Here is a 22,526-nt window from a genome sequence, read left to right on the forward strand (position 1 = left end):
AACAAAAGTTGTGGGTGGCAACCTGTGCGTTCGGGCCTGTGATGGAACTGGTCATGACAATTTACATGACGATCCTGTATTTCCTGGGCTCAGTTGGCTCAATGGCATGGGATGGCACTTACCATCTCCCATTTTCCTTATTGTGGCGGTCTCTGTGCATGATATTGATCTTGCTGGTTGCTCGACACCTTCAATGACATTTGCTGGGCCACCAAGATGATTGGAGAAGGGAATGGGGAGAGGAGGACGATTACTCCTCTTCCCCCCTCCCTCATTGCTCTAGAGTCCCAGTTGATGTTGCTGCAGGTGACTGCCCACTGACAGGACCCATGTTGCTCTCTGAGACTGCATCGACACACAGAACAGGAGGTGTCAGTAGAGGTGTCTGTCTGGCAGTGCTGATTGGGTTTGGTGCCATTAGGCAGCTGCGAGGTTGTTGTATGCTATGCCAGATCAGCCCCAGGATAAGTCAGTGTAGATCCACCCCTGGTATCCAGTCACAGTCCCAACAAACCACATATACTATACCAGGCAATGTGTTACAGTGTCCTCTCCCTGAGCAATTGGTTATTGTTATTTTTTAATTCAAGGATCGTGAGATATATACTTCTGCTTTTTGTGGCTAACAAAACAACAGTGATGTAAAACATGCCCAAAAATCACTTAAAATGCTCAAAGATTTTTAATCACAAGCGCTCACAACAATAGTTATTCCCACTTGGTATGCCACGTTTGACATCTTTATGACAAGATTTGATAGAAATGTGCTTCTAGGATGAAGCAGACAGTTTTCACAAACTGCATTGTTTTTCTTTGAGCCATTGATTTGCCCCAAATAATTACGCAACAAAATGATCAGGTAAATTAGTAAAGCTCTTTGTGGAATTATGTGTCAGATTAGATTAAATGGCCTTTCATTGTAGGGAGAAGGAATAGGGTGCAGGATTATAGCAGGAAAGTTAAAGGAGACTTGCTTAGCCCTATAAAGCTGACTATTCTTTTCTTACTTCCCACCCCGTATGAAATGTGCAGCATAGAAGCTTCAACAAAAACAAAATTATGTTAGAAGTACACTTTGTCACATTGCTTCAGTTTGATTGAGGCTGGTGTATACACTATGGTATTCTATTTCTTTTGAACTCTCTTCTGCATTGTTTAGCTTAATTATTTCCCTCTTATTTTGGTATCTTTAATCTTGGTGGCTTATTGCCACAGTTCTCCAGTACAGAACAAACTGATCCATCATATAATCACATTTATAAAAATGCTGGTTTAGATACAAACATCACTCTCACCAACAAAAAATAGGAGACTTTCAAGAATTTTCTGTCCCCTGGAAAAACTTGTTCAGAGGGTTGGGAAAGGGGCTTCCAATACAGTGTTGAAAGTATATATAGGGACTTCAGTAAAATTAGCCTCCCTTCCTCTTCTGTCACTGGATCACTCCTACAGCATTAAAAGTCTTCAGTTGACAGAAAAAGTTTGAATAGACACATTTTGACTCTTGGTTGCAATTCAAACATGCATTAATATACCCATTATCATTGTTAATACTCTCCCCCTTTGTTGCCTCATTTATGCTCTTGTTCTTGAGATTGACTTCCAGCATTTTGTGCCAGGAGAGACAGTTTAGTCTTCAATGCTCAATTATTTCTTTATGCCAAGTATGTCTACCCCCCAATGATTTTGTGGAAATTTTGTTCTTATTAAGTTTTTATTGGTTGCTAAGCCCTCTTTAGAGTGCAGAGAAACACCATTCTCATTAGGCTATAACCTTTTTGTCCTACGCACAACTAGACCAGCTGAAATCAGGACAACTTTAAGTTAGTGTTCTAACAAATCCCATTAATTAGGTTTGTGTGATCTAAATAGGTTATTTCCTGTTTAAAAAGACACATTGTAAAAGGCCATCTGTCGGGGTGCTTTGAAAGTGATGTTCCTGCTTCTTGGCAGTGGGTTGGACTGGATGGCTCACTAGGTCTGTTCTAACTCTTATGATCTCACAGTATTAAAATGTTATGCCTCCCCAACATATCACAAAAACTGAACTTTGTCAGGGAGAAGGGATAGGCAGTCAGAAACTATACATTTTCTTTTGTAAATGTATCCTTCTAGGTTATGAAACATTCCTTTTTTGCAACTGCATGCTTTAGTACTAGTTGATATTAATAAAAATCTCATCTTTTATTTTTATTCTGTGGAAACAAGTCAGACATAAACAGTACTAAGTATACTTTATTTTTGAAATCAATATTTCTATAGAAACTAAATAAAATTATATCTTAATAAATGACAACATGCTTTCAAAAACAAACTATTTATCCAGATAATTCATCTTTCAGATTTAGGAGTAAATAATAATAACACAGGGTTGCTGTGAGTTTTTCGGGATGTATGGCATGAAAAACCTTCAACAATACTGTAATAGCACAGATTTTCAGTTTGTCATTTGTATGAGATAAATGGTAAATGTTTTCTGGACAGCAACTGAGAGATGAAATACCCACTGAATATATGACATGATAGAAAGCTGGTAATTGTCATGCATGATAGCCTTTATTTTACGTTGCTAATGAAAGTACAGGGTCCTGAACTATAAGGAACGTGTTAATATTTTCCAGTTCATGAAGATCAGGAATAAAAAACAGTAAATAGAGATGGTTTAGCAAAATAAAGAAAACTGGCTGTCTCTTCAAGTCTTTCATTTTTTCAAGTACACATAAAGCATTTCTCATAAAAACGAAATAGAAAAAGGACGTCAAGATAGAGATTGCCATTATCTGATTGTGTACGTAGTCTTACACAAAAGTTTTCCTGTTACATAACTTTTAGTAACATTTTGGGGGGAAGCATATATGAACACCTTGTCATAAACATATTATTTATTAATCTAAAAGAAAATATTCCGTAATTTCTATTTTCATATTTTCTTGGGAAAAACTTTGGAACCTCCTCCCAATATTCTCACTCAAATATTACTCTGCTGGTGTTCTTGTTTAAACTCTCCACTCCACTGGGGATATCTCTTTGCAGCATACACATCTGTTTAGCTCTGAACCACTGTTTGTTTCTGGTAGAGTCTGCGATTGTTCTTTGCTGTGAAGCAAAAGAAGCAGACACCAGTCTTCATACAGCATTTTCCCTCATTAGACTTTTTGTTTGACTGCCCAGGAACTGGTGGAGTTCCCAGTTCTGTCAATGACCCATCCATAGCATTAGAAACAGCCTTATTTCTGTGCCTTTTGGTAGGCTGCTGGAGAGGGCGGGGCAGGACACACGAAAAAAGAAAACAGTGGTGGCCAGTAAGTGCAAAATAGAGTGACTATACCTTGGTGTTAATTAGTATTGCCACCTTACCCTCATCTACTTGCCATGGCTCAGCTATACTTCCCCAGTGGTGGAGTTCTTGATAACTACATTTGATGATAATTATGTAAAAATTATAATATTTATGCTCTCCATGTAGCAAGTTGGACTACAGCTCTGTCTGTACTTTTAGATCGTTCTGTTCTGTCCTCTGGCTATGATCCTCCAGGAAAAGGGAGTTAAGAATCTTTGGCTTTGAGAAGCCAATAACTTTCTGGTTCTCATCCATAATGGGTGGAAATCCATATTAGATGAAAAGCTGGAGTGTTTTACATTACAGACTTTGGGCAACAAAGTTTCACCTTTTGCAGTGCAGATACTTGCCCTTTCTGGCAGGGAGTGATACTTTCTTCTACCAGAACGTACTTTGTCTTAGTGTGGTAGAGGAAGCAAGAGAAAAAGAGAGATGTTCAGGGATGTGAACCTTCTCCTTTGTGGAATACAATACTTTGACCTTACATTCACATTCATAGCTGAGTATTTAAAAGTTATATATTTTTGGCAATTTCATGGAATCTTTAGACAAAACACCTCTGAGGATTTCATAGTATGACTGTATTCCCAAACAGCTTTATTCATCACTAATGGTAGTAAGTTTGAGACAGTCTAATCATTCTACAAAATTACGTTGTATGTTCAAAACCCTTTATGTATTTCACTGTTCCTTAATATGTCCTGTTTTTTGTTAAGATATCCAGTTGCCAAATTAAGTTATTTGTGTGAGCAGACACTTTTATTGATCTTTAAAATTCTAAACCTAGATTTTGAAATGTGGATTCTTTGTAGTGTTTTGTATTACAGCTATGTTTTCTTTCATAAGGCTTCACTTTACGGGTTCTTTCATACTCTGTTGCCTGATAAAATTCCAGGCTGTTGTTATGATCTTACGTCTTGATGACTGGTATTTTTTTTTTCAACAAGTGGAATTTTTGACTGCTTGTGCGGATGTGTATTTATACAAAGAAATGGATAACAGCCAAGTGTTAAAGTAAACTCTACCTTTTTCATGAATATCTTCAGTGTGGTGTAAAAATCCTCATGCAAGCTCTCCAGTTTTTCTACTCCTGCTGTCACAGCCATGTTTCTCTTTTACAGTCCCTTGAGTAGACAGGAGACATCTGAACATCATATCATCTCCCAAGAACAGAAATCCAGCTTTTTTGTGGCAAGTGATACATTTCTGTTCTACCCACTTGTTACAGAGATGTGGCAAAGGGCTTGCCATTTGAACAGTACTGAGGAAAGCAGAAAATAATCATAACAGTATTTAAATATGGCTGAAACTAAACTGACCAATGTCACCGTCTCCAATGTATATTCCATTGCCATTAATGATTCCTGTAAGCGGCTATGACAAACTGATAGTCCGCTGTTTTGGTTTCACTTCATCCCCATTTCTGTTAGCCTGATTTGTTTAGCTTGTAAGGCTTTAAGCCCTGTGCTTGAACATAATTCTATTAAATATTCTTTTTGAGTCCTACGGTAGCTCGGTCCTTTTGATTTATTTCAATGGATTGCAGTCAAAACAAGTGGTGATTACAAATAGTCATCCTCAGTAAGAAGGGTTAAAAAGCATTTATCTTCTTAAAAATTATGAGAAATCTGACTGTTAAAATATGGATTTGTTACTTTTAAATTCATTAGGTCTCCCAAAATGGTGTACAATAACAGAAATACAACAAAAACATGTTTTTTTTCTTTACAAACAGATTGAAAAGTACTCTAATCAATTCTAGTGCTCACCCTTTTTGGGCTAAATTACCTCTCCAAAATTAGATTTGCGTAATACGGTAATCTTAGTACTGAGCCAAAGCAAAAAAGGAAGCTGCTTCAGGAGCACCTGGAGCTCCTATTTGAGGGATGCCATAGCTCAATGCTATGCAATCCTGGGATTTGCAGTTTGGTGCAGCATCAGCATTCTTTGGCAGAGAAGGGTCAAGATTCTGTAAAATTACAGCCCCCATGATTCCACAGCATTGAACCAAGGCAATTAAAGCAGTTTTATTCTACAGTATTGATTCATCCCAAGCTTTTCTTTTCCATTGCTGAAAGCTTTGGAAAGAGTGTACTTTTTGCCGCTGCACATTACATTTGACAACAAATACTTTATTTGGTTTCAGGGTTTTGAAAATTGAAGTGTGCATTAGATTCAATGGCACATTAGACTCAAGTAAATACGGTGTTTTAAAAGACAGTTTCCCACATAGAATATATGACTTTGGCTGTCTCCCAAAAACTCAGTAAGAAACAATCACATCAGAATCAATTACTAGTGTCAGAGAAGACATCAAATTGTCTATCTCCACAGCAAAAAATGTGTCCTAGGCACTGTTCTTCATAAGGCAAATGCTGTTGTTGACTGCTTTCAATTATCACTTAACATTTTCTTATCAGTATCAAAGTTCATATTCCATCCATCTTTGGAAACCATTCAGTTCATTTCCTCCCACCATTGCTTTCCATAATAGTAGTTTACTCAGTCATTGAATAGGTCACAGGATAGAATTCCATTTCCTGCAACATTGTACTACACCATCCTTCTAATGGACGATAACAACCAGCCTCCTCTAAGGCCTGAGTAAAACATCTGCCATTATCAGAAAAAAGTGGTATTTGGCCATAGCAAAGAAGAAAGCTTTTGTCTAATCCTGAACTTTCAGATCATGAACAGCTTCATTTTCAGCATTGTTTTGCACTCTCATCTTTGAATTAGTAAGCATATAAAGTCTTCATAAAGATAATTGAAGTGATAGATTTGGCACTTCAACAGCTAAGGATTACAAATAAACTCCTTGAGCTAAGACGTGATATTTTCCTATTTGGGCAATTGGATTTTGGTGGGCCATTCCAGAAGTAACCTTGTTCTCCGTCACATTGCTTATCAATGTGATGTTGAATTTGTTGTTGAAGGCTTTCTTGGCCGGAATCACAGGGTTATTGTGTGTTTTCTGGGCTGTATGGCCATGTTCCAGCAATAGTCTCTCCTGACATTTCACCCACATCTATGGCAGGCATCCTCACAACCTCTGATGTTGATTAACAGCACTAATGATGTTTTCCTTTATCAGAGTGCAATTGGACTTTTGATCTGTAATTGCCCTTCTCCCAAAGGGCAAAAGTACATGAACCCACCTGCGTGGAAAGATCTGGTGGATCCAGAGGCCACAGAGGGAGACGGGGGGCAAAAAAGCTGTTCCTTGGGTCTGTTTTTGCCCGTAGAAGGAGGAGGAGCTCCCAGTTGGGGACACAGTCATTCCTACCACTTAGCCACAGATGGGTTACCTCTCTGGCTAAAGGTGTAGGAAGCATCGCCCTCTCTGTCTCCCAGGTAGCCCTTGGGGTGTCTCACCCCAGTACCCCCTGAGGCTCAGTCCTGTGCTATTCCCAACTGGTTTAATTCATGAAATCTTCAAAAATGAGGGGGAGATTTAGAAGGCATTGTGAAAGAGGGATAGAGTGAAGCTGATGGGTTCACCAGCCTCAGCCTAACAGAGAGCATGGCTTCCCAAATGACTTTATTCATGCTACCTGTCTCCCCAATGTGTTATGCCTGCACTGTTGGGCACATTACATTTGATGGCAAATCCATTGTTTTATATTGTGCACTTTCAAAATTGAGACTCACATTACATTCGATGGTGCATTATATTCAAGTTAATATGGGTATTTTGTACCACTCTTCAGTCATATTTGTAGTATAATATGTACACCACACAATATTGCGTAGATGTTTTTAAACAACAGCATGTGCAGTACTTCACATGGATATGACAAACTCTGGATAATACCAATATTGAAATGTTGAAATGAAGGACTTCAAGTCTAAGACTAATAAAGAGTCGCACTGGAAGACCAAGAAAATGCCTAGAGATGACACATTCTGTTGGATAAATAAAACCATGGATATTAGTCCTGCACATGCATGTGGTTCATCAGCCTCATGTACATTCATGTATAACATTCATGTTTATTGTAAATGACAACAATAACAGAAATGATCCTAATGTGTACTGCAGAACCAATATTGTTCTGTCACTTCAGGTATTTCTTGACAGAATTTCTCAGACCATCTAAAACATTGTTTTAGTAATGTGGAAAATAATGCTTCCATTGCTGTTCTGGTTGCCTTGTGATCTGGCATATCAGCTACCTACTGGATATTCTAAGGGATATTAATATGTGAAGGGATCTTGTAGCACCTTTAAGGCAGCATAAGCATTAGTAAACTCAATCTCCTTCCTCATGGAGTGAAGTGCCTAGGAACAGATCTTTATTGGTAGATTGTGGGTGTTGAATAACAATAGAGATGCAAAACTTGTGTGCATAGTGACGAGGTGACAAATTCTATTTTAACAATGGCTGTTGGGGGACAAAGGCAGGATGAAAGATGTTGCCTAAGGCCAAGATGAGTGGATAATCATATGAATGATGGAAGAGCATTGGAATGTAGTGTGATGCTGGCTGGGAAGCTGAAAGGAAATGTGCTAAATTGGCCAAGAGAGCCCTCATGTGCCTGAATTGTTAACAAGTGTTATTTTATGTGTAGTGTGCCAGGAAACCATTGGTTTTGGAGCCCAGAACTATGATTCCTCCAAGCTTGAGGAGTGAAAGTTCTACAGCTAATACAATAGGCCACTGTGTGCAAGTCTCCTAAGGAAAGGGAGTCTTGGTACCTTTGCAAAAAGTACTTTGGCTACAGGTAAAGGTTCCCCAATATGACGTCCAGTCCTGTTGTCTTATTTCCTTAGAGAATTGTGCATTTTCTCACACTGTAAGGGAAGAATGATCAAGTCACTATAGGTTCATCAGCTCCTTATCTAGCATGGAAGGAAGGTTCATTATCAAGATGTCATCACAGTGGCTCTTACAGCAGGGAGAATTCATCCATCTTGGTATTACCATAGGATTTGAAAGACGTCTTACTTGCTTGCCAGGAGACCCTCCACTAGTAGGCCTTGTGTCGTGACACTTCTTAAGTTCCTACAGCACAAAAACATGTCTCTGGACAGTATATATCTCAATCATATACTTCCATTCATGTGATTTTTGGAAGAGTCGGATCTTTCTGTTTCCTCTCTGAATATCTATGTGAAATCAATTTCTGCCTACTTCCAACCACAGGACTTGTTTGCTCATCTACTTGTGAGAAGTACTTTGAAGGTATTCCATAATCTCCATCCTTCAGTTTCACCATTGGTCATGTGGAGGATATCTGATCCTCTCTCCCTTTGAAGCTGGTGATATAGGTGACTTTTGTATTCTGTCTTTCAAGGTGCTTTTACAGGGGAAGGGGGGAGATAGTAAGTTTGTCCTATGCTCTGACTCTCCGTCCCTTCAGTTTTACCATGACACTGTATTTCTTTGGCCTGAAAAACATTTCTACCTAAAGTGGTTTCCGCCTTTCACTTAATAGAATTGATAGGAGTTCTTCCTGAACCTGACTTCAGGCTCCGAGAGAGGTCTCTGCTGTCTAGATTTATGGTGAACTCTTGTTTTCTGTGTTCATCAGATTTCTATTTTATAGAAACTCCCTCACCTCTTTGTTTGCTGTAATAGTCACAAGAATTCTGCTGTGTATTTTTAAATGAGTGGCTTCTGCCATTAGGCAGAATTAGGAATTGTGGGAGTTGAAGTCCAAAACACCTGGAAGGCTGATTTGCCTATGCCTGGGGTAGAAAGTACTAGTGCCATGTTCAGAGAAGGAGAACAGATCTCTTGTCAAAAGGACTGCTTAGTTCAAGAGGTTTTTACAGCTGCAGCAGTGCATGTGCGGGATATAATATAAGCAACCTGTCCTTTCGATGTATTCAGTAGTGTATTCCATATGACTTAAAATGATTGCTAAAACAGAAAAAAGGAACATAATATTTTCAAATTAAATTGCTTGCCCTATGCGAAATATGATGTTTCCCTATGTGAGCCTTATGAAGACTGAAAATCATTGGGGAAAATTAGATGGGAAGACCATGTTTGCTGTACTGATTTTCTGTTTAAAGGACTGGTTCCTGAAACTGAAATGTCACAGTCTTAAATATTAGTGAATGACAAGGTAGGCTTATGCTGTGAGAACCCATCAGCTCTCCTCTTGAATATAGGAAGCCCGCTGTCTGTCTAGGCAAGGAAGCAGCTTCCTTTTTTAAATCTTCCTATAGAAAGAGGGGCCATCACCAGAATTCTAGTTTAGCTATTTGTTTTGTGACAGGAAGCATACTCCATGGGCTACCACATCAAAATCATATAATAATCATTCTAAAAATCTTCAAGGAGAGTAAGTACAAACTAGCCTTATGTGTTTGCTTATTCAAGCTCTTGAATGCTTGAAAAAGGTGACAGTGATGCTATCTCCAGAAACAGTTCCATTAACTATGAATATTTCTTTGGTGATTGTTCAGCCTTGCCTGAAATATAGGTTCTCATGAGATACTTACCCCTTTTCAATGTTGGTTGCTTGCCAATTTGTTCACATGTCTCCTGTTTTCTCAGACTGATTCCTTGTCTTACAATGTTGTATTAATTCTCTTGAACCTCAGACTGTCCCAATATTTTGTATGTCTGTTGAATGCTTTCCCATCATGTTGACAGAATAAAGATTTCATGATCGATACGTGGCAGCAACAAAATCTGTGGAAGTTGGCCAAATCATATTTCCTTTCTGCAATATCTATAAGTCTTTATGTTGAGAAGTATTTTAGAAACATTTATTTTTAGTAGTACAATTCACAGTGCAAGTGCAGAGTTTCTACATCAAAGAACCACAAAGACTTTATATTTTTCATTTTATGGTCCTCACAAAACTTAGTGGCTTCATATCAATATCTGATGTAAGATACTCATTTTTGTTGTTGTTGGAATTAATAATTCTGAAAATTTGCTGACCAAGATGTTTTAAACTACAGGATTTGTTAACTTTGCTTCATGGAAACAGTGCATTGTTTTCCTGACATTGAAGTGGATCCGCCTCTTCTTCTCCCACACTCATTTTCCTTCCTCCCAAGGGGCTGGTCTTCATATGTCATGCATTCCCACATAACTTGATTCAGTCTGCTGCTAAGTAGCACAACTCCTTGTTTGCTTTGCAGCTATAGGTGGAAGAAGCGTTTCTTTTTTCTTTTAGATTGTTGGTATGTTGCTGTTGCAAGATAAAATTACAGAGTTTTACAGTTGTGTTGAATCTTCTGGATAAAAATGTTGGCAAGAACAAACAGTAAAAATCTTAAAAAGGAACTCATTATAGAGTCTCCACAGAATGCAGCAACTGTTGAAGCAGAAGTGGACAGTCCAGTCGAAGTTCGGGTAAGGTGCTGCCTGTGTAAGTGTGAGAGAAAATGAATGCATGAGGAAAGTTTACTATGAGTTGAAATACTTTTCAAGAGAGTGGAACGTCACACTTTCTACTATTTCCTTATAATCTACAGCTGTATGGTTTCTGGTGGTTCTTTCCTAAATGTCTCTGTAATGCATTTAAACTAAAAACCCTTAGAGCTTTATTTTAAATAACTTTTTTGAAACGCAGGATCTATGCATTCAATACATACTGATAATTTATTATTTGTGATATATATAGATTTTATGCCTGTTAACTTTCTATATTTCCTTTAAATGTGACACTTTACAATGTGCAGACAGAGGACTAACTATTCTTAATCAGCTTAATAACTACCATTTATTTTCGGAAGGATCCATTTAATGTGACTGATTAGGTTGTATTTAGGCAATTTGTGCAGTGCAAGAACATGCTAAGCTTCTGTTTGCATATTCTTTTGTAAAAATCATCAGAATTTTATTGTCAATTTTTTTCATTAGCAAAGGCAGGAGGCAGAGGAATGAAGAAAGAACAGTTTTGTGAGTTATCCAAGGAAAGTAAGAAGATAGACCTTATTCATGAAACAGCACTAGTACCTTGCATCCATATCATTAGTTCTTTCAGCTGTTTAGCAGAAGGGAGTAATAGTTAACAAGTAGTCGGCAATATATCTAGGCATGTATACATAAATTACTGATGCCTACTTAACAATTTTTTTTTAATGTTCTCTGTGGAAAAACAAAAACTAAACATTTTTAATAGAAATACATTTCTATTACCGTTTATGGGGAGGACAGATGAGTGCCATCCTAAATTCTTATAGGCTTCCTGTAACATTTGTGTGGACTTGTTATTTGTGTGCATTAGATTTTTGTAAATGTTTGTGTATGCAGTGGTTGATTGAGGAAATTTAGAGAATAATTTTATTACTTATGGCTCCTGAGTCAGCACTAAAGGAAATGTTTCATTGGTAACAAAATTGTAAGGCGGAATGAGCCACACCCTTACTTTCCTTTTATTGTATAGAGAAGGCAATATTCTTTGTATGTATGTTTTTACATAGTTCAGACTTTCAGCAGAGACATTTTGAGCAGCTTTTGTCAGCCTTTATTTGGAATGCTCATTAATGTGTTTATTTACAGAACAATAAGTATTAACAGGAAATTAAATGCTTAAACTAAGGTTTTTATGCAGACCAATAATTGAAGGCATGCTGTTCAAACAAAATTATTTGATGTCCAAGGATTATCTGCTACCTTTTTTCATTCCTTGTGTACAGTGATATATCTGTCTGTATGATGTTTATGTGTCTGTATGGGAAATGCCAATGTTCATGTCATAAAAACAAACACTTTCTGTTCCCCACTCAGATTGAGGATAGGCATATAGCATGCTTCAATTTCTTTAACTAGTGTTAAAAGTAACTTCAGATTGGTTAGCCATGATTCAAAAATGGAATGTAAAATCACAGATTCAAGTGAATTTCTACTATGATTCAGTAGTACAACTAAAGCAAATAAACAATGGGATTATCCTGATGTCTGTATACTCCCATGTTTCAAATGATTTGTCCCTATGTCTCTCAGATAGGTGGAGTAAATTTTGAATAATTCTTCCTGGTTTTTAATCTGATTTCCTTAATAGTGTTTCTCTTGGTGCTACTTGGCTGCTTTAGTAATTTAGTATGGTGGTACAATGGTAATGCATGACATTTTAAAAATAAGCCAGGATTTTAATTTTGCGGCAAAAAGGAAGCTACAGTTTCAAATGTCATATCCTATAATGGTTTTTTAAACTCTCAAAAATATAACTAACCTTAAATCTATTTTCATCAACTTTTTTCCAAATACAGGTTTCAGGTCACTGCATGTAGTTAATTTCTGTGTATTTTACACACGATTCTTGAGTAAAATGTTTTTATATAATATTTCCTTTTTTTCTTAAAACGATTGTTGTACCAAGAAGAAGGGGAGATTTTGCCAATAGTTTCAAAGTTTTTGCATCATGAGTAAGGAGGTGAAGGAGAGCAAAATGGTTTTTATTGGTATTGGTGAATCTTCCAACCTCCTGGCAGAGTTGAGGTGTTGAAACAAAAGTGCGCATCCCTGCTCCTTTTTCAAAATTCTTGCCGACTTTATGCTATGAACTTCATTTCTTTCCTGGGCTGCTTTAATCTAGTTTGTGTGTTTTCCTTCTGCTCCAACCTTTGTGTTTTCTGTTCATCTGTTTGTTGTCCACATTTCTGCTGCCTTCAAGTACCTCAAAGCAGCTTTGCAAAACGAAGCAATTAAACTGAATCATTGTAGCAAGGCTAAACACTTTTACCATGTCAAACACGGACAATTACTATTCAAATCTCTTTTAAGTCATACATTTTTAAACTTTCCCATATTGTGGAATAAGTTAGCGACAAAGGCGTATGAACTCTAATTTAGATAAACAATATTCTCTACTTGCTACATGGCTTGTTAAATTTAGGCATGACACAATGCCCTTGCCATAGTACCTCTGTTCACCACTTTAAAAGACAGCTCAAATGGTTATGACATAATAATAATAATAATAATAATAATAATAATAATAATAATAATAATTTTATTCTTATATCCCGCCCCATCTCCCCGGAGGGACTCGGGGCGGCTTACATGGGGCCATGCCCAGACACGACAGCACAAATCAGATAAAACATTAAACCGAGCAGTAAAACTTCAACATGATTAAAAACAGTCATAAAAGTCAATATACACAATAATATTAAAATCCCGATTTGGATCAAAAGATCCAGGCCAAGGTGCAAAGCAATATCAAGTTATCAGGGAGGGATAATTATACAGCAGGTGTAATACTTAAAGTGCTGAATGAATCCTAAAAACAATCCAGAGGGTCTACTGCTTAATAGGTAAATAACATGATCCCACAAGGATCAGTCAACGAAAGCCTTCTGGAATAGCCAAGTTTTCAGGCTCTTCCTGAAAGAAAGTAGGGTAGGGGCCTGTCTAATCTCCCTGGGGAGCGAGTTCCACAGCCGGGGGGCCACGGCGGAGAAGGCCCTCTCCCTCGTCCCCACCAACCGCAACTGCGAAGTTGGTGGAAGCGAGAGGAGGGCCTCCCCCGACGAGCGAAGAGGTCGTGCGGGTTCATAGGGGGAAATGCGGTCTCGAAGGTAGGTGGGTCCCAAACCGTTTAGGGCTTTGTAGGTGATAACCTGCATCTTGAATTGGGCTCGGAAAATAAATGGCAGCCAGTGGAGCTCTTTAAACAGCGGCGTTGAGTGTGCCCTGTAATCTGCCCCAGTTAGAAACCTGGCTGCTGATCGTTGTACTAGTTGTAGTTTCCGAGCCGTCTTCAAAGGCAGCCCCACGTAGAGCACATTGCAGTAATCCAGTCTAGAGGTAACTAAGGCATGGACCACCATGGTCAGATCTGACTTCTCGAGGTATGGTCGCAGCTGGCGCACAAGTTTTAGTTGTGCAAAGGCCCTCCCAGCCACGGCCGACACCTGGGCCTCAAGTGTCAGCGCAGAGTCGAGGAGGACCCCCAAGCTGCGGACCTGCGCCTTCAGGGGGAGTGCGACCCCGTCAAGCACAGGTTGCCACCCAATACCCCGATCAGACGTACGACTGACCTGGAGGACCTCTGTCTTGTCAGGATTGAGCTTCAGCTTGTTCGGCCTCATCCAGGCCAATACAGCGGCCAGACACTGGTCCAGTATCCGAGGGGCTTCCTTGGAATTAGGTGGAAAGGAGTAGTAGAGTTGGGTGTCATCCGCGTAGAGATGGCACCGTACTCCAAAACTCCGGATGACCTCACCCAGCGGTTTCATGTAGATATTAAAAAGCATGGGGGACAAAATGGAACCTTGCGGGACCCCACAGGTCAATGGCCAGGGGTCCGAGCAGGTGTCCCCAGCTTCACCAACTGGGAACGGCCCTCTAGGAAGGACTGGAGCCACTGCAATGCAGTGCCCCCAAGGCCCATCCCAGAGAGCCGTCCCAGAAGGATACCATGGTCGATGGTATCGAAAGCCACTGAAATGTCCAAGAGAACCAGCAGGGTCACACTCCCCCTGTCCAGCTCTCTGCGGAGGTCATCCACCAAGGCGACCAAAGCCGTCTCGGTACTGTAGCCAGGTCTGAAACCAGACTGCGATTGGTCCAGAAAATCCGTATCTTCCAAGAATCCCTGGAACTGGGAAGCAACCACCCGCTCCAAGACCTTGCCCATGAATGGAAGGTTAGAGATTGGTCTGTAGTAACTGAGGTTAGCCGGATCCAAGGAGGCTTTCTTCAAAACAGACCTCACCACAGCTTGTTTTAGGCCAGATGGAAATATGCCCTGCTCCAAAGAGGCATTGATTATTCTCACAAACCAATCAACTAGCCCTCCACTGGCTTGTTTTAAGAGCCAAGATGGGCAAGGGTCAAGGGCACAGGTGGTCGCCCTCACCGCTCCAAGAATCTTGTCCACATCATCAGGCTGCACAAGCTGAAACGAATCCCACAAGATCGAACAGACAGATGCCTCGGTTACCTCTCCTGGCAATGCATCAAGGCCGGCGTCTAAGTCGGAACGAATCTGAGCGACTTTGTCTGCAAAATGGTGAGCGAACTCGCTACACCGAGTTGACGAGATGTCGGGTGCTCCCCCGACCTGAGGAGGGTGGAGGAGCTCCCCAACGACTCGAAACAACTCTGAAGATCTATTTGTTGCAGATGCGATGCGGGCAGTCGAGAAAACTTTCCTGGCTGCCCGCAACGCCGCGGAATAGGCTCTAATAGCGGCTCTAGACCGTGCTCGGTCAGATACGTCACGAGTTGTCCGCCAGCGGCACTCTAGTCTCCTTCTCACACGTTTCATCTCCGCCAGCTCCCCAGTAAACCAGGGAGCTGGGGCAACTCCATGCAGCGAGAGGGGATGCTCAGGAGCGATCGTGTCTATTGCCCTGGACAACTCGCCATTATAACGAGTGACCAGGGCATCGACAGGATCATCAGCTTCCATGGTAGACAGATCCCCAAGAGACCTCAGGAATCTCTCAGGATCCATAAGTCTCCTGGGGCGGACCATCTTAATTGGTCCACCACCCCTGCGGAGGTTGGAAGAGATGGTTAGTCTTAAACTGATCAGATAGTGGTCGGACCATGACAATGGAAGAATAATTTGCTCTTCCACTCCAACCAAACCGTCGCCCGCAACAAAAACCAGGTCGAGTGTATGTCCAGCTTGATGAGTGGGACCCGATATTATTTGGGACAGACCCATGGTCGTCATGGCGGCCATGAATTCCTGAGCTGCACCTGTCAAGGTGGTCTCAGCGTGAATGTTGAAGTCGCCCAGCACTAACAGGCGCTGGGAACCCAACACCACGCTAGAAACCACCTCTGCTAGCTCAGGCAGGGAGACTGCTGTCCCGGGTACCCACCTTCAAGTGGAGACACTCAAACCCAACCAATTGCAAAGCGACGCATCTGACCAGGGCGATGGACTGCCTAAAGACCACCGCAACCCCACCTCCCCACCCTCCTGGCCTGGCCTGCTGATGCACCCCGAAACCCGGAGGACAAAGCTGGGTAAGACTAACCCCACCCAGATCATCCAACCAGGTTTCGGTTATGCAGGCCAGATCCGCATGTTCATCCATGATTAGATCCTGGATAATAGATGATTTACTTTTGACGGATCTGGCATTAAACAGCAGGACCTTCAGCCGGGAGGGGCTACCATGGAGGCTACCACACCTATCCTTCTCCAGGGTCGCAAAAACCCTGTTGCGCTTCTCCCTGGAAATTCGTTGACGGCAATTCCTCCTCCACCCCCACACGACCTCGATGGAGCCACCCCCCGCCTTTTCTCCACCCCCCAAGGAGTCTGGCTCAATTGGAGCATCCTTAAGAGAATCTAGTCAGCTCCCTGGATCCAAAAGGTTACTAGACACACCATCTAACTTAACTTCAAAAGAAGGGGATAAATGGGGCCTACTGGAAAAACGTAGTGAGGTTGAAGAGGGTGAAAGTTGCTGGTCTGGTACGGAAAAGGATTGGGCCAGAGTCTCTAATTGAGACTTTTCTAAAGGGGGGAGCCTATGCTGAGGACTACACATCCTATTATCTCTGGGCCTAACAGATGGTTGAGTGTGTAAAGATAGGTTGGCCACCAAAGGGCGAATCACGGGGTCCACAAATACTCTTCTAATGGTAATGCCCCATGAGAGCAGCCGGAACCTAAGGGCCCATAATTCATCTGTTACAGACTTATCCTCAAAAGTGAAGATAAGGCGTAAAGAGCGATCATATGATTGATAGCCCTTATGGAGCCAAGTGATCATCTTCATCTTGACTGTCGTCAGGCTCCTTGAAAGAATTTGACCCAAGGACCTCTGGATCACTCTTTCCGAGGTCCATCTACCCCTGTTCAATATAGAGTCTTCAATTTGAAAAGCCAGCTGTTTCGTCTGTTCATAGTAATCCTCTACGTATGACATAAGAAGCAAACTTTTCAGAGGCATTTTGAGGAGGCTAACTATACTGGAAGTGTTTCAAAATTTTTGTATAGAAAAAAATGTAGGCCAAAAAAGATATTATTGAGTATCTTGAAGCACAACAAAAGTTGATATATTCATTTTAGACGTGGTATTCTCTAACCTACAACATTATTTCCCTTTTAGATGAGGGTATGCAGGATGGAAAATATCTGTCAGGAAAAGTAATAGAGATCCTGCTTTCCACGAAAGTGGTAGTGTCCATGTACATATTGCCAAAGTCAATATGTTTTCATAGTATTCTTCTGTTGGGGATGATAAAATAATCTTCCTCTCACTCTCCTAGAATATTATCAGAAGTTTCTGTTAAATGATACAAATCTGATTAATTTAAACTAAATAACTAATTTAAACATATTGTTTTCAAGGGTAACATCTTCACACAGTCCGCAAGTTACAAACATCTGACTTACAAACGACTCATAGTTACGAATGGGGTGAGACAACAGGAAGTGAGAGAAATCTATCCCTAGGAAGGGAAAATTCACTCTCAAAAGAGTTATCATGGAGAAAAGGTGTCTCAACTTAATCAGTCCTGTTTCCACAATAAGCCATTTTTTTTTTCAAAATCCAATTATCACATGGAGAGAAAATGTGGGCACAGTCAGCAAAAAAAAACACCACAGGGGTGTTAACCTGTCCCCGCCAAAGCCTGGAGTTACACTTAAAAGTGTACCTGTTCTGACTTACATATACATTCAACTTAAGAAGAAACCTACAGAACATATCTTGTTTGTAACCTTGGGGACTGCCTGTAATTTACTTGAGTGCCTTGGAATAATTGCTTCTTATCTCAAGAAAATCTAAGACCAGCTTTGTTGCAGCTTTTGGAAGTTTTTTTGTGCAGCAGAAAATGCAGCCAGCTATAAACTATTACACAGTAAACATAATGGGATTGTTTTATTAAGATTTCTGTAACAGCTTTGAAAGAGCCTCATATTAGAGAAAACTAAGGGCAGCATTATGCCCAGTCAAAAGATGAGGAGGAATATAACTGCGTTTTGTTGGATCCACACAGATATTTTGTACAGTGTTGTGCTAGAATTTACTTCTCTGGTAAACTCTATTTTATGACATCACTGTACCAAAAACATTGTAAGCCCAGTACTACACAGGACCTTTCCTTATAAATGGCTTTCAGAAACAGTAATAATATATAGGCTGAAATAATGATTTGCTCAGCTATAAGCCAGCGCACACCAATACAACATGAAATTGTTTTTCTTATAACTATGCATTTCTATACTAATTATGGATAGGAGAGGGATAAGATATTCTAGAAGTGATATGGGAGTGGGAAGAGTGCATAATCTTTTCCATATTTGATTATTTTTTCCTGGTTTTAAAGAGTAGAAAATGTCTAGCTTGCACAAAAGTAGTGTTGGCCCAGCAATAAACCAGTAAGAGAAAAATGACAAGAATGGGGTGGATTTCATTATTTTTTTCCGTCCTGTATTTTGCATCTTCAGAAAACAAAAGTTTGGGAAGAGGTGGTATCTAATATAAGGAGTAATTCTCCTTTTAAAAATATTACCTTGGTGGAGAAAATATTTTTTACTTCGTATTCTAAAGCAAGTCAAAATTAATGTCAGAGGTTGCAGTTGTTCAGTTGAAAGCATTCAGTGATTCAGAAGATCAGAACTGAAAATACTAAATTGGGAATTGAAATTTGATAGGAAAAAACTTTTCTTTTGGAACAGCGAGAATTTATAATTTCACCATGCAAGAGATTACATTTTCAACCTCACATTACATTTTTAATATCTTTACATGCATAATATCTGGTTGGTGTCTGTTAATGCTGGAAGCTCTGAAGTTAACTGGTTGATACTACATGCAACTATTTGGTAAGCTTATTTTGTTTTCAGACGGCAGTAACTTTACACAATCCTATTTTGAAGCTTTCAGGAAACAAGAGTTTTCAGGAAGCCTATGTTAGAAGCAATAATACATGGAGCAAATCTTTCCACTTGATAATGCATGACTAGTGCTCTTCCTAAGTGTTGCAAACAGACTTGGGCCCTGGTCCAGAGAACAGCATTGCTTTTGCATTACCAGTTGGAACTGGAAGAGGAGTTTAATAAATGCCGGAAACACTGTTGAGGGAATCGGAGTGGGGGAAAGGGTGTGCCTCTAGTTGTTTCCCCTGTTGCACAGTGAACATTATGAGGCTTTAGAGTAATGTTTTTCACATTTACCTATTCAATCAGTAGCACAAAATTGGGGTGTATAGGACATAAATTCTGTGTTTATTGCGCTGTGCACACAGTTCTTGTCTGTTATAATGACGTTATCACACCAGGGCTTTAAAGCAGGCAGCCCTGTATTTCTGCCGGCTGCAGAATTCTGGAATATGTAGTTTAGGCCTTTTGAATTCTCAGCTACAGAGGCCCTTGCCTTCCCAAACTACATTTCCCAGAATTCTGCAGGTGGTAGAAATGCAGGGCTGTCCACTTTAAAGCCCTGGTGTGATAATGTGGTTAGCCTTTTGTTCACCATAGTTGACTTTTGCACCCATGAAGTGTATTTAATTGTATTTAATTGGCATCTAGTTGACATTTGATCATGGCTTGTCATGTCTCTATTCAAATGATAGTGTGAATTGAAAGAATGCAAATTCTAGAGATTATTTTTAATCATTTATATGTAAATAAAATACAGTTTTGTTTGTTGATTAAGGGTTCCCTTTTGTCCTTTAAAATTAACCAAATAATTGTTTCTATTAATAACACTAGCTGTACCCGGCTACGCGTTGCTGTGGCTCAGTCTGGTTAGGTAAAACATCCGGGTGTTCCCTAAGCAACATCCTTGGAGGGAGGGAGGAGGGATGGAAAGGAATGGGTACCAGGGTGCCTCTGGGCATGAGCAAAGCACACTCTCTGTCTTACAGGCCTGGTCCAACTTGGGCCCTCCCTCCAGGTGTCTTAGACTTCAACTCCCACCATTCCTAACAGCCTCAGGCCCCTTCCTATTTCTTTTCCCTTCTTTTTCCACTTAAGTGGCTAAGGGAAGATATGAATTGGCCCAGGTAGGAGTTTGAAGTCCAAAACACCTGGAGGGAGGCCCAAGTAGGCCCAGGCCTGCTCTATAACATAAAGAAGCACCTTTTCCCTTTCTTTTTCCGCTTAAGCGACTGAAGGCCTTCTCTCTCCGACGGGAGAGGCCTTCATGAGGGAAAAATAGATTTGAGGAATCTGTTCCCCTCGCACTGTGCGATCCCACCCACTCCGGTTGCTAAAGGGTGGAGACTGTTGGCCATTGCTTGCACCATTGCTAAAGGGAGAATCCATCTGTTACGATGGTTGCTAAGGAAGGAGGGGAGTGCTTGGCCATTGCTAAGGGGAGGAGCCATCTGTTAGGATGGTAACTAAGGGTGGAGGTGACTGATGGGCCATTGCTTTGGGGTTTGATTTTACCTTTTTCTGGTGGGTTAGGTTTGTGAGAGTAAGCTTAAAACACTCACCAGGTCAAATACTATGTCCAAATTTCATAGCTGTCGGCACAATAGTTTGGGAGATATGATGTCCCTAACAGATGGACATTACATTTTTATTTATATAGATAACATGGAATTAATTGATGCAATAGAGAAAAATCAGATAGATCTTCATAAGCTATTGTCCTTCTAAAATAGGAATCTCCTTCTTCTGTGTATGATAGAGTATACAGTGTAAGTATAAACAAGTGTAACTGCAGTATTTAAAAACAGTTTTCTGTTTTTAAGAAACCTTTCAAATTAAACTTTGACTAGAAATTAATAAATAAGATCATCTTCAGTTTCATAAATCAACTGGGTCTTATTTCTTCATTTGCAGATTTTATTAAATTTACTTAATGGTTTTTGAGTAAACAATATAGCTAGGCTGATATGCAGTTTTCAGTTATTTTTCTGGATGCTGTTAGATAGTTGGATATAATGATTCAGTCACCTTTGATATAGAAAAATGTATGTTTGTGTGCACGTTTCTGATCCTTTTTATGTGTGTGTGTTTTCTATCTATATTTGCTCAACGAAAGAAGAAAGTTACGCGTTTTTGAAGTTATTAATTCACTAGTTTCCCCCCCTTTTCATGTGGGTGTTCTTATTCCTCTTTGAGCAAATGATACTTTGCTATACAAACTATTAAAGCATAGTTTTTCTTTCTGTAACAAAGGACACACCTATTTCTCTAGCCTGTCCTTGATAGTGTTGCTTTCCAAATATAACATTTTGTTCTTTTGAACTCCTTCCAGTAACATTTTATTTAATGGGAAGGTTTCCATCTGGTTGATATTGAAAATCTGAAGTTACAAACGTATGTTCAGATCAGTGTGATTTCAAAAGTATTTTTCTAAGAAAATCCTATTCTATGTTTATTCCAGCCAAGAGTTGAAAAATGCATCTTTTAATAAGCATCTTTTTCCTTAAATACACTGTGCAGCATTCAATGGCAGACACACTATTTTGAGATTACAATATAAAAGTAAATATATATATATAGTGCAGGTACTGCCTGGTTTCATGCTCCAGATGTGAGAAATTTAAAAGAGGATCAATTACTTTGGAAATGAAGGCTGTAAATACTATGACTGGAATCCTGTTGGGCAATTACAAAAGTGTAAGCTAGTATTACACTGACTGTTTCGTGTTTGTGATTCCTATATAGCCCCTACTGCAATCAATGGGGGCCTGTTTTCCTATCACTTGTGAAGGAAATGGCTTATGGTCCCATCCCTTCTCCTTTGAGAGGTCTCTAGCATAAGGGGGAAATGTGACGGTGTCCCTGTTCTTCCATGTCATAAGGGAGATTGCTTACAGGAAGAAGTTGTTGGAACTCATATTCCTCTTAAAGGGCCACACACTGAGTAGATACAACAAATGTTTATTATATGATATTTAGAACCAATAAACACTTAACTTCAGTGTTCCCAGTAAAAATAAATGTCTTTGCTTCAAGATAAGACAAAAAAGCAAGAACAGTAAATAATCCGGATTATCTAGCCTGATAATCCGGCTTAACTTCAACGAAATGTTCACTGGAACTAGAGTCACACCCCGCTAATGCACAAAGGGCTAAAGGAGAGTCAAACACTCACCAATAGTGAGCGCAAACGATGCCATTGCCCCAAAAGCAAAGCCGTGTTCAACAAACCCAAAAGAAAGCCAACTGGGAGTAGCAATGGCGTCGTCAAAAGCCAAGCCAAATTCAGGAGCCAACAGGGGAGCAAACCAGGAGTAACGATGCCGTCGTCAGGAGCCAAGCCAAATTCAGAAACCCAAAAGGGAGCCAGCGAACGCCAAACCAGGAATGAGCGTGGTCGTCGTCAGGAGCCAAAACT

General features: G+C 40.1%; 1 protein-coding gene across 16 annotated transcripts in view; it reads left to right on the plus strand.

The window, feature by feature from the left end:
• Window positions 1–22,526, plus strand: part of dock9 (dedicator of cytokinesis 9) — a 144,460-nt gene that overhangs the window by 29,349 nt on the left and 92,585 nt on the right. Inside the window, exon 1 of one of the 16 annotated variants that reach the window (XM_062975485.1) lies at window positions 10,409–10,659. The exons of the other annotated variants lie outside the window; for them this stretch is intronic. Within the exon in view, the coding sequence (XP_062831555.1) occupies window positions 10,552–10,659 (108 nt within the window). The 5' untranslated portion in view covers window positions 10,409–10,551. Of the gene's footprint in view, window positions 1–10,408; window positions 10,660–22,526 lie in introns of those variants that run through there. 16 annotated transcript variants of the gene reach the window in all.

The sequence above is a fragment of the Anolis carolinensis genome, chromosome 3 (assembly GCF_035594765.1).
Source record: "Anolis carolinensis isolate JA03-04 chromosome 3, rAnoCar3.1.pri, whole genome shotgun sequence".
NCBI lineage: Eukaryota > Metazoa > Chordata > Lepidosauria > Squamata > Dactyloidae > Anolis > Anolis carolinensis.